The sequence below is a fragment of the Ovis aries genome, chromosome X, assembly GCF_016772045.2.
Source record: "Ovis aries strain OAR_USU_Benz2616 breed Rambouillet chromosome X, ARS-UI_Ramb_v3.0, whole genome shotgun sequence".
NCBI classification, from domain to species: Eukaryota; Metazoa; Chordata; class Mammalia; order Artiodactyla; family Bovidae; genus Ovis; species Ovis aries.
Window position 1 is genome coordinate 133,699,228 of NC_056080.1, and position 11,273 is coordinate 133,710,500.

At 44.2% G+C, this 11,273-nt stretch overlaps 1 protein-coding gene across 6 annotated transcripts; it reads right to left on the reverse strand.

Moving 5' to 3' along the window:
* Positions 1–8,080: 8,080 nt before the first annotated feature.
* Positions 8,081–10,554, reverse strand: BEX5 (brain expressed X-linked 5). 6 transcript variants are annotated; one of them, XM_012107715.5, is made up of 3 exons: positions 10,467–10,554; positions 9,226–9,292; positions 8,081–8,680 (listed from the first exon to the last, which is right to left on the reverse strand). In XM_012107715.5, exon 3 carries the CDS (start codon positions 8,649–8,651, stop codon positions 8,313–8,315), a length of 339 nt encoding a protein of 112 aa, XP_011963105.1. In that variant the 5' UTR covers positions 8,652–8,680; positions 9,226–9,292; positions 10,467–10,554; the 3' UTR covers positions 8,081–8,312. The 6 variants fall into 6 exon arrangements, with proteins under 6 accessions (XP_011963105.1, XP_042097661.1, XP_004022548.1 ...); XM_042241727.2 differs by having other exon boundaries at positions 10,412–10,554; XM_004022499.6 differs by having other exon boundaries at positions 10,408–10,554.
* Positions 10,555–11,273: the final 719 nt, after the last annotated feature.

The window sequence follows — 11,273 nt, forward strand, 5'->3', positions numbered from 1 at the left end:
AAAATTAATTGAAATCTAAGAATCCAAAAAATTATACCATTTTAAAGAGAACGATTCAGTGATATTTAGTGCATTCACAATGTTATGCAACCAGCACCTGTATTTAGTTCAAAGCATTTCCAACATCTTAAAGTAAGACTCTTTATTCACTAAGCAGATTTCCTGCTTTACTCTCCCCCCAGTCCCTGGTGGCTCAGCTGGTAAAGAATCTGCCTGCAATGTGGGAGACCTGCGTTCGATCCCTGGGTTCCCTTCCCCTGGAGAAGGGAAAGGCTACCCACTCCAATATTCTGGACATGGACTGTATAGTCCATGGAGTCACAAAGAGTGGGACACGAATGAGCGACTTTCACTTTAAGTCCCTGGCAACCGCCAATGTGTGTTATATCTAGTCTATTCATAACAAGATATCACAGATTAGGTGACTTTAACAACAAGAATTAATTTCTCACAATTTTGGATATTGGAATTCCAAGATCAAGTTGTCAGCAGGTTTGCTTTCTCCAGATCTCATTATAGCCTCCTGTGGCCTTTTCCTCTTCTTCTTCTTATAAACGTATCAGACATATTTGATTGTGGCCCCACCCTACAACCTCATTTAACCTTACTTTCCTCCTTACAGACTCTATCTCCAAGAGTCACATGGAAACATATACATGACCATATGTAAACTAGATAGACAGTGGGAATTGACTGTATGACACAGGGAACTCAAACCAGGGCTCTATGACAGGTTAGAGGGGTGGGATGGGGTGGGAGGTGGGAGGGAGGTTTAAGAGGGAGGGGACATGTGCATACCTATGGCTGATTCGTGTTGATGTATGGCAGAAACCAACATAATATTGTAAAGCAATTATTCTTCAGTTGAAAATAAATTAAAAATTTTTAATGATGATGAAACAAGAAACAAACAAAAAGGACCCTATTTCCAAATATAGCAACACTGGGCGTTAGAGCTTTAACTTATGAATTTGTGGGACACACAAATGTTAGTACCTAACATTTAACCCTCTGGCTCCCCAGTATCCATGTTCTTCTCGTATTTAAAAAATGTTCATCTAATCCCAGTAGCTGCCAAGCGTTAACCCATTGGCATCAACTCTAAGTAAAGTCTCATCTAAACATCATCTCAATCATGTCCAGGTGAGATTGGAGATAGAATTCATTCCAAGGTAAAACTTCTCTCCAGTTGTGAACCTGTGAAACTAAAGTTATGTATTCCCAAATTCAATGGTGCAATAGGCATAAAATAGACTTTATTTTTCCTAAAAGGAGAAATCCAATATCATGAAGATTTTCCCCTATGTTTCCTTCTAAGAGTTTTACATATTCACCTCCTACATTAGGTTTTTGATTCATTTTGAAATCATTTTTGTATATGGTGTAATATAAGGGTCCAACCTCATTTTTTTGCAGATGGATATCCAGTTTTCCCAACACCATTTGCTGAAAAGACTGTCCTTTCCCGAGTTCATGGTCTTGCAATCAAGTTGTATAAATTTCTTTCTCAGATGTTTATTCTATTCCATTGGCCTATATGTCTGTCTTTATGCCAATACCACACAGTTTGAATATAGTAGCTTTGATAGGGGTTACATTGCAATGAATGAATTCTCCTGTAGAGCTTTCAGTGGGAGCATGGCCCTGCCCAGACGTTGATTTCTGATTCCCAGTCTCCAGAAGTATAAGGATAAGTTTCTATTGTGTGTGTGTTTTTTTAACAGCAGCCACAGGAAGCCAATACCAATGGTGAGTGGCAGGCTCTCTAGCAAATGAATATTTATCCCTAGTTTCACCTTATGACCTTTCCCCTGAGACTAGCAGTTAAACTCTCCTATGTTACTGGATAAATCCAAAATGGCTAGGACAGACTCTTACAATCAAGATTTTAAATGTGCAAGAGGAATGTGATTTTTATTAATTTTATTGTTTATATTTTCCCCATATAGTAATGAGAGTGAAAAGCATTACATGGTGTTCAGTTCATCCTATTAAGTCATACAGACCCTTGAACTTCTAGTTATAGTCTTGCTTTACAGAATATTTAATATTTTTTACATAGTATATATCAATGTTTCCCTTTATGGTTTCATCTTTTCTAATTTTTCTAGACTTTCTCTTCTATGATCGTTCCTCTGGATTCAGATAAACATATATCTATATTTTTTCTTTGAGCTATTTTATTGGTTTGTCCTTAATATACTTGAAATAAAAAGAGTATATGCTTCCAGCATTCATCAGAATTACCTGGGAGCCTGTTAACAATGCATCATTACCAAAGTGTGGTTCTTGGATGTGAAGCTAGGATTCTATATTTTAAACAAGCTCCATATATGATTTTGAAGCATTTGATAGGCTAGAAAACATCAAGGAGCACGACATAAACTATCTTAAAAGATATCATGTGTTGATTTGGGGTGTAATTCTTCCTCTCTGATGTGTCTTTCACAAGAAAAATATTCTAAATAAATGAAATTACTTCCTTAGTCTCACACAGTCAATCAAGGGTAGTACAAAGAAAATAAACCAAAGATATTTTAGTGACAAATTATACCCAATTGTTCTCAACTCTACATGTACATCAGAATCATTGTGGGAGCTTTTACAATGTAATAATCCCTTGACCTCGAATTCTAGTGCGTTTGATTCAATAGGTTGGGATTGGGTCCTGAGCTCCACTTTAAAATCTCAGGTAATTCAAGGCTTCAGCCAAGGTTAAAACCTATGCACTGAAGAAAACCGTATAAAAATAACAGTTTTCTCTTTAAAAAAGGGGATGGCCTAGAAATAAAATAAAATCCAATGTGTATGTGTGTGAGGAGGTGAGTGTCTAAACTTGAACTCAAGTTGGGGCCTCCACTGTAAGTCCAAAGATGTCTGATGAACTTATAGGATGCGGTGGGTGTGGAGTAAAACCTAGTTTCCTGAATTTTTAACCAGTTCACAGGTGATTCTGATGCTGCTTATTTGTATAACACCTGACATGGAACAACAGACTGGTTCCAAATAGGAAAAGGAGTACGTCAAGGCTGTATATTGTCACCCTGCTTATTTAACTTCTATGCAGAGTACATCATGAGAAACACTGGACTGGAAGAAACACAAGCTGGAATCAAGATTGCCGGGAGAAATATCAATAACCTCAGATATGCAGATGACACCACCCTTATGGCAGAAAGTGAAGAGGAACTAAAAGCCTCTTGATGAAAGTGAAAGAGGAGAGTGAAAAAGTTGGGTTAAAGCTCAACTTTCAGAAAACGAAGATCATGGCATCTGGTCCCATCACTTCATGGGAAATAGATGGGAAACAGTAGAAACAGTGTCAGACTTTATTTTTGGGGGCTCCAAAATCACTGCAGATGGTGACTGCAGCCATGAAATTAAAAGACGCTTACTCCTTGGAAGAAAAGTTATGACCAACCTAGATAGTATATTCAAAAGCAGAGACATTACTTTGCCGACTAAGGTCCGCCTAGTCAAGGCTATGGTTTTTTCCAGTAGTCATGTATGGATGTGAGAGTTGGACTGTGAAGAAGTCTGAGCACCGAAGAATTGATGCGTTTGAACTGTGGTGTTGGAGAAGACACTTGAGAGTCCCTTGGACTGCAAGGAGATCCAACCAGTCCATTCTGAAGATCAGCCCTGGGATTTCTTTGGAAGGAATGATGCTAAAGCTGAAGCTCCAGTACTTTGGCCACCTCATGAGAGGAGTTGACTCATTGGAAAAGACTCTGATGCTGAGAGAGATTGGGGGCAGGAGGAGAAGGGGATGACCGAGGATGAGATGGCTGGATGGCATCACGGACTCGATGGACGTGAGTCTGAGTGAACTCCGGGAGACGGTGATGGACACGGAGGCCTGGTGTGCCGCGATTCATGGAGTCGCAAAGAGTCGGACACGACTGAGCGACTGAACTGAACTGAACTGAACTGTTGATAAACAGTGACATATATAACATTACAATGTAAACGCATTGAAACTGATGTATAATGCTCTCTTTGTTGTGTTCCTTTATCAATTGCAAGCTACAGTCTACAGAGAAAAGAAATAACTTGCACACAAATGATCAGAGGCAAATTTGGGCCCAGCCAGCAGGACTTTAAAAAAAATTTATTGGGCTAGAGTTGATTTACATTTTTTTAAATTTTAGAACTTTCAACTCAGCTCTCATTAACTGTGGTGCCCTACAACTTAACAGACCTTGTGCCAGGCACTATGGGTACCAGAACATATGAGACAGTATATTTACTGTGAGAAAGGGCAGTCTAGTTAGGGAGCAGTGGAACATGTCCTAAAAAAAGGGTCTATCTACCAGATCCTCAGTCTTGACATGTTTCCCACTGATATGTGATTACAGGTTTACTGAGCACAGCAAAAATCAAAGTAAAGAAGAGAGAAACTGCTCCAGATCCATGTTGGTTGGGGTGAGTAGAGACTACCAGAGACTCCCACAGTGAAGGTGATGTGGACCAGAACAGTCTTTGGGACATAAGGCACCCCTGCAATGCCAGTGTATGCAGAATGAAACCTGTTTAAGTGTCTACACAGAAAATGGACAACCAAGAAGACTGAGCAATATTCATGGGAGGACAGAGGCATAGTCCAATTCTGAGACACTATCATGAGTGTCACTCAGATTTATCTTGGGGAAGGCAGGGGTGAGGGAGAAAGTCTGAGAAAACCACAAGGGGATCTTTGGATCCCTAAACAGCACTGGGGAAGTATCCACCTAGATGAACCATAACTCTAAAGCAAGAAGGGCTTCCCAGGTAGTAAAAGTGGTAAACAACTGCCTGCGAGTGCAGGAGACATAAGAGACATGGGTTCGATCTCTGGGTCAGAAGATCCCCTGGAGGAAGGCATGGCAACCCACTCCAAAATTCTTGCCTGGAGAATCCCATGGACAGAGGAGCTTGGCAGGCTACAGTTCATAGAGTCACAAACAGTCAGACACGAAGTGACTTAGCATACAGCACGTACATTAACTGGACTGTGCTTAGTCGCTCAGTCCTATCAGACTCTGTGCGACCCCATGGACTTAGCCTGCCAGGTTCCTCTGTCCATGGGGATTCTTGAGGAAAGAATACTGGACTGAGTTGGCATGCCATCCTCCTGGGGATCTTCCAACCCAGGGAATGAACCCAGGTCTCTTGCATTGCAGGCTGATTCTTTACCAAATGAGAGATACCAAGGGAACGTGTCATGCAAAGATGGGCACAATTAAGGACAGAAATGGCATGGACCTAAGAAGCTATTAAGAAGAGGTAGGGGGGCGGTCCTAAGATGGCAGAGGAATAGGACAGGGAGACCACTTTCTCCCCCACAAATTCATCAAAAGATCATTTGAACGCTGAGCAAATTCCACAAAACAACTTCTGAACGCTGGCAGAGGACACCAGGCACCCAGAAAGGCAGCCCATTCTCTTCAAAAGGAGGTAGGACAAAATATAAAAGATAAAAAGAGAGACAAAAGAGTTAGGGACAGAGTCCCATCCTGGGAAGGGAGTCATGAAAGAGGAGAAGTTTCCAAACACCAGGAAACCCTCTCACCGGCGGGTCTGTGGGGAGTTTTGGAATCTCAGAGGCAACATAACTGGGAGGGAAAATAAATAAATAAATAAACCCCACAGATTACATGCCTAATGGCAACTCCCAGCGGAGAAGTAGCCCAGACGCTCACATCCGCCACCAGCAAGCAGGGGCTGAACAGGGAGGTGTGGGCTGCGTTGCTTAGGGTAGGGACCAGGCTTGAATGCCCTGAGGACAATCTGAGGGAGCTAATGTGATATAGCAACCCAAACAGTGGGAAAGCCAGAGAGAGAGATAAAAAAGAGAAAGAGAGAGAACTTTCCCATGAAAAGCTCTAACTTAAGGCACTGCCAGACTGGCTCTCAGAACAAAGGACTGATCCCCTGCCAGAGGCAAAGAGGCAGGTGGGTGACAGCCAGAGCCGGAAAGCGGCAATCTCGGCCCCAGAGAAGGCATCCTCTACCTAACTGTGAACAGGCTCCCAGTTGCTAACCAAGTCTTCCTGGGATCCTCGATGGTTGACATCTGCTGGGAGGGTCACAGCCAGAGATCAGCTCTCCAGAGGAGACACACAGACCACCTGAGACAGCGCTCCCACTGCATCAAGATTGCTGGGAGAAATATCAATAACCTCAGATATGTAGATGACACTACACTTATGGCAGAAAGCAAAAGTAACTAAAGAGCCTCTTGATGAAAGTGAAAGAGGAGAGTGAAAAAGTTGGTTTAAAACTCAACATTCAAAAAATTAAGATCATGGCATCCAGTCCAATCACTTCATGGCAAATAGATGGGGAAACAAAGGAAACAGTGACAGACTTTAGTTTCTTGGGCTCCAAAGTCACTGCAGATGGTGACTGCAGCCATAAAATTAAAATACGCTTGCTCTTTGGGAGAAAAGCTTTGACCAACCTAGTGAAAGTCACTCAGTCATGTCCAACTCTGTGACCTAATGGACTATAAAGTCCATGGAATTCTCCAGGCCAGAATACTGGAGTGGGTAGCCTTTCCCTTCTCCAGGGGATCTTCCCAACCCAGGGATCGAACCCAGGTATCCCACATTGCAGGCAGATTCTTTACCAGCTGAGCCACAAAGGCAGCCCTAGACAGTGTATTACGAACCAGAGACATTAATTTTCTGACAAAGGTCTGTCTAGTCAAAGCTATGGGTTTTCCAGTAGTCATGTATGGATGTGAGAGTTGGACTTTAAAGAAGGCTAAGCACCAAAGAATTGATGCTTTTGAACTGTGGTGTTGGAGAAGACTCTTAAGAGTCCCTTGGACTGCAAGGAGATCCAACCTGTCCATCCTAAAGGAAACCAGTCCTGAATATTCATTGGAAGTACGATGCTGAAGGTCCAATACTTTGGCCACCTGATGTGAAGAACTGACTCATTGGAAAAAGACCCTGATGCTGGGAAAGATTGAAGGCAGGAGAAGGGAATGACAGAGGATGAGATGTTTGGATGGTGTCACCTACTTGATGAACATGAGTTCAAGCAAGCTCCAGGAGTTGGTGATGGACAGGGAAGCCTGGCGTGCTGCAGTCCATGGGGTCACAAAGAGTCAGACACGACTGAGTGACTGAACTGAACTGAAAGCACACTAAGCAGGAAGGGGCATTCTCCTCATTTCTGAGTGGACAAACTGGGGATTCAGACCACCAAGGGGTTCAAAATTATCAGGCAGTCTTTGTCACCTTTAAGACTCCCCCAGAGCATCAGTCGCGGTGGGGACTAGTGGAGGGAGGAAAACCTAGCAGAAGGGAAGGAGTGCCAAGCAGTCATGGCATTACGCACAACTATATCCCTCCCATATGTAGAAGGGTGCCTCCTACTGGCAGTCAGTCGACTTGCTGGTAGACTTGCTTGTGCCCTTCCCTAAATATGAAGGACACCTGGAGGGTTGGGCCTTGCATGTGTCCTTTGAGCCAGACACAGATTTCAGTCACCACCTCATTTGATTACCACAATAGCTCTGTAAAGCATGTTCTATCTTCATTTTATAAACAAATAGGCTGATATTTGTTTATATTTTGACTTACTGGAAAAGTCCCTGATGCTGGGAATGATTGATGGCAGAAGGAAAAGAGGGCATCAGAGGATGAGATGGCTGGATGGCATCATCCGATGCAATGGACATGAACTTAGGCAAACTTCGGGAGATGGTGAAGGACAGGGAGGCTTGGTGTGCTGCAGTCCATGGGGTTGCAAAGAGTCAGACATGACTGGGCAACTGAACAAGGCTGATATTAAAGAAACATATCTGTAATGATTATAATAGGTTTGTGCTTCTAAATAAGAGATCCAGAGATAATATAAGATTTATGTCTTTAAATTGTACCTCAAATATTTATTGTTTCCATTCCCTTTATAATCTGATTGGTAAGTTCTTTGATTCTTTTCTTTTCTTTTTTTTTGACACATGTATAATTATTTTGGGAAAATAAAAAAACAGCTAATCAAGAAAATAAAAAGACACATTCAGATCTATCTATATATATATGTATATAAAATGCATGCTTTAAAATGAGATAGTATATCTACTAACTGCTTTTTGAAGTGCTTTATTAGCTTTACAATATGTAATAGACATCTTTTCATGCAAGTTCATTAAATCTCCCCTGCTATTCTGCAAGTTGACAGAAATTCTTTTAAAGTCAAAAGTGAAAATGAAATCACTAATCTGAAAAATGACAGAACACAAAAGGTTCACAGTAAAGGGTACATCAAGAAAATGCAAGTTTGTGAAGCAGGGGGTTTATGATTATTAACCTCAGCATTCAAGGCATAAGGCAAAATTCATCATGATGGTCATGGTGAGGAGGATCTCCAATAAGAATGCGCAGACTGTACCTCAGCTGAAGCTCTCTAATTTTCCTCCTTAGCTCTCTCATCTCCTCCATGAACCTCTCCATATCATCAGCATCCCCATCTATAATGTCAATGTTATTGACAAGCCCATTAGGCATATCCTCTCTAAAATCCTGGGCAGGTGGGTCCCAATCCCCTCTAACATTTTCTCTAGGCTTGGCGCCTTCACCACCTCCCATAGGACAAGCTTCTTCATTCTGCACCAGAGCCTGCTCCTCTTCTCTCCTTTCCTTGGGGTCCTTTTCCATCTTGAGATATTTTTCCCCGCTTCTTCTTCCTAGGAGATGAAATGAATGCTTTGTAATAACAAGATTCAGAGCTCTGTGCGCAAATGTTTCACCACCTGAGAGACTTCAGTGTGCCCTCTAAGGGGGCGCCCCAGATCCAAAGAAAAGAAAGTGAAGTCGCTCAGTCGTGTCAGACTCTTTGATACCCCACGGATTGTAGCCTACCAGGCTCCTCCATCCATGGTATTTTCCAGGCAAGAGTACTGGAGTGGGCTGCCATTTCATTCTCCAGCCCCAGATCCAGCCCTGCCCCAAAGCCCATCATTTTCCCTGAAAATCTTTCCCCCCTCCACTCCTGGCTCCCAGTGGCTGGTGGGAAGGACCATGGTGGAAAGACCAGGCCTTAGCCTCCAGAGCTCCTTACAAGTTGTCCAGGGGGCACCCAGAGCTTGCCCTTCTACTCCCTTCTTCCGTCACCAGCCACAGACCCAGTCTCGGCCAGGTTTCTCCTGCACTTAGTCCGGCAAGGAGGGCTGGAATTCCCCCCATTCTGCCCTGTGCACCCCTACAATAGAGTCCCGGGCACCTCCCATACCTGCAGGGATCAGAAGCAGTCTTCCTCTCTCAGCCTTGAAATCTGCTGCACCAACGGACCTAAAGACCTATAGAGAGAAATGCGACAACAGCCAGCACTGATCACTCTGATTAAAGGACCAGCGTCGGGGGTGGGGCGCCAGCTGTCTAGTGGGTTTAGGACTCCGCTAGAAATGTGTTGTTGCCTTCCCTTTCTCCTCTATCCCTTCTCACGGCTTTTATTCACTCCCTGTGACCCTGTCTTCCAGAAACAGACATTCTAATCAAAGCTGATTATTTCCAAACCTCTTCTTTAGGCCCCTCATCTCCACTGTCTGGTCCTTCCCCGCCATCTAATTACCATTTCTTGAAAGCAAAGGGACAACTTGTGAGGCGGGGGTAGTCCTAAGAGCTTGCTGGGTGGCTACATGGTTCATTTATAAATAATTTCAATGTAGCTATCTGCCAGGACCTTTCGGGGACTTTCTGGAGCTCCCCCTTCTTCCACTGCCCACCATTTTATGCATCAAGATGGACGAAGGGCAAAGAGGGAACGTGGGCATAGCAAACCTGTCCCCGCTGCGGCGTCAGCGCTTTGTCAGGCTTACCCTAGCGTCCGCAGGCAGTGCCCACACTCACACCGACCTGAAGCGACCAGAAGCGGTTTCCTGCTCCCGGCCTATGTTCAGAAGTCCGTAGCACACGCAGTCGATTGCCTCTTCCATAGAAGGGACGTGCTTCCCACACCTAACCCCTGTCTCTATCCTCTGCAGCAGCCGCCCAGTCCCCTCCCCTACTCCTTCGAGTTCCCACAGCCACCATTTCCGGCTCCAAAATGGAAGGAAGGTGAAGAAATACCGGGAACGGAGGCTTAGACCCGCTGCAGAGTCTGCCACCCCCAACCCAGGGTCGCCGGTTGCGCACCCCTCCCGGCGCGCTGCAGCAATCAGGTCGTTTCCTCGCAGTCTCCTTTCCCGGTCCTTCTCTTCCAGACATTGCCCAATCGCCCAGCTCTTAGGAGATACTATCTCGTACCCATTCTTCAACCCTTGGCGCCTCTTGAATTCCTCCCACCAAGTCCTCCATTTCTTGCACCAAACAAACGTGAGGTCATCGGAGAAGCAGTAGAGAGAATCCAGTCCTGGCCTCGCTCTGGTCTTTACCCTCAGGCCCCCGCTCCCCTCCCCAGTCAGCGCCCTCCAACCTGCCGAGGATCGCGGTCAGCTTCCACGGCTTCCTCCTTTCTGGGTACAGTTCGCCCACCTTAAGGCAACAGCGAGCCGGCGCACAGCCGCAAAGGGCTACGGACTGCAACGGGAGAGACCAGTTCAAGCGCGGGCTCTAGGTCTGCGTCACTGTGAGCTCACATCCCCATTTAAGGTTCCTACCTGCGGAGCTAGAGCGAGCTGGGGGCGGGAGCGGGGGCGTGGCCACCTTTCGCCTCAGTCCTACTTTCTCCCCAACTATACCGCTGGGCACTGCACATCCACTATTTATTGTTTGTTTATCTATCTATTCATTTTCCTATTTATCATCTTTGACACCAAACCGGTCATAATATTTGGTCGTTTGTATTTGCGTTTTTCCTGATTTCTGCTGGAGCTTTTAAAGAATTGCTTCTTCCTCTGTACTATGAAATGTTCACTTCTCTCCCTTCCACTCTGAAGCAAGTAAAGCCTAGAATTTCCCCCATCAGTCTTGTTGGTTTTGTCCCAGGCTGGAACCGGACAGGGTGTGTTGGGGGAGTGGGGTGCGAGTCTAGAAAGTCTGGAAAATAGGTAGGAGGTAACATTAAAAAAAAAAAACAACAACAAAATGATTTCACCCTAATTATTTTCCTTTCTGTTTATTTTTTGAAGGGGTGGGTGATTGTTTTTGTTCTATTTCCCATCAGCATACATTCATGTTTTGGTTGTTGTAATTAGACAATAGTTATTTTTATTTGAAAACTAAGATTAAAGTTGTAAAACCTTGCCATTCTGTTTCTGCTGTTGAATCATCCTACAAATATAGTCTCTCTAGATAGCACCCTCAGTTCAGTTCAGTCACTCAGTCGTGTCCGACTCCTTG

Coding starts and splice junctions, on each gene's coding strand:
- BEX5 (XM_012107712.5), bottom strand. CDS start 10,289: ATGGAGGACTTGGTGGGAGGAATTCAAGAGGCGCCAAGGGTTGAAGAA. Junction 9,293..10,238: donor CGCCAAGGGTTGAAGAATGG/GTACGAGATAGT, acceptor TTCTCTCTATAG/GTCTTTAGGTCCGTTGGTGC. Junction 8,681..9,225: donor ACTGCTTCTGATCCCTGCAG/GTATGGGAGGTG, acceptor TTCATCTCCTAG/GAAGAAGAAGCGGGGAAAAA.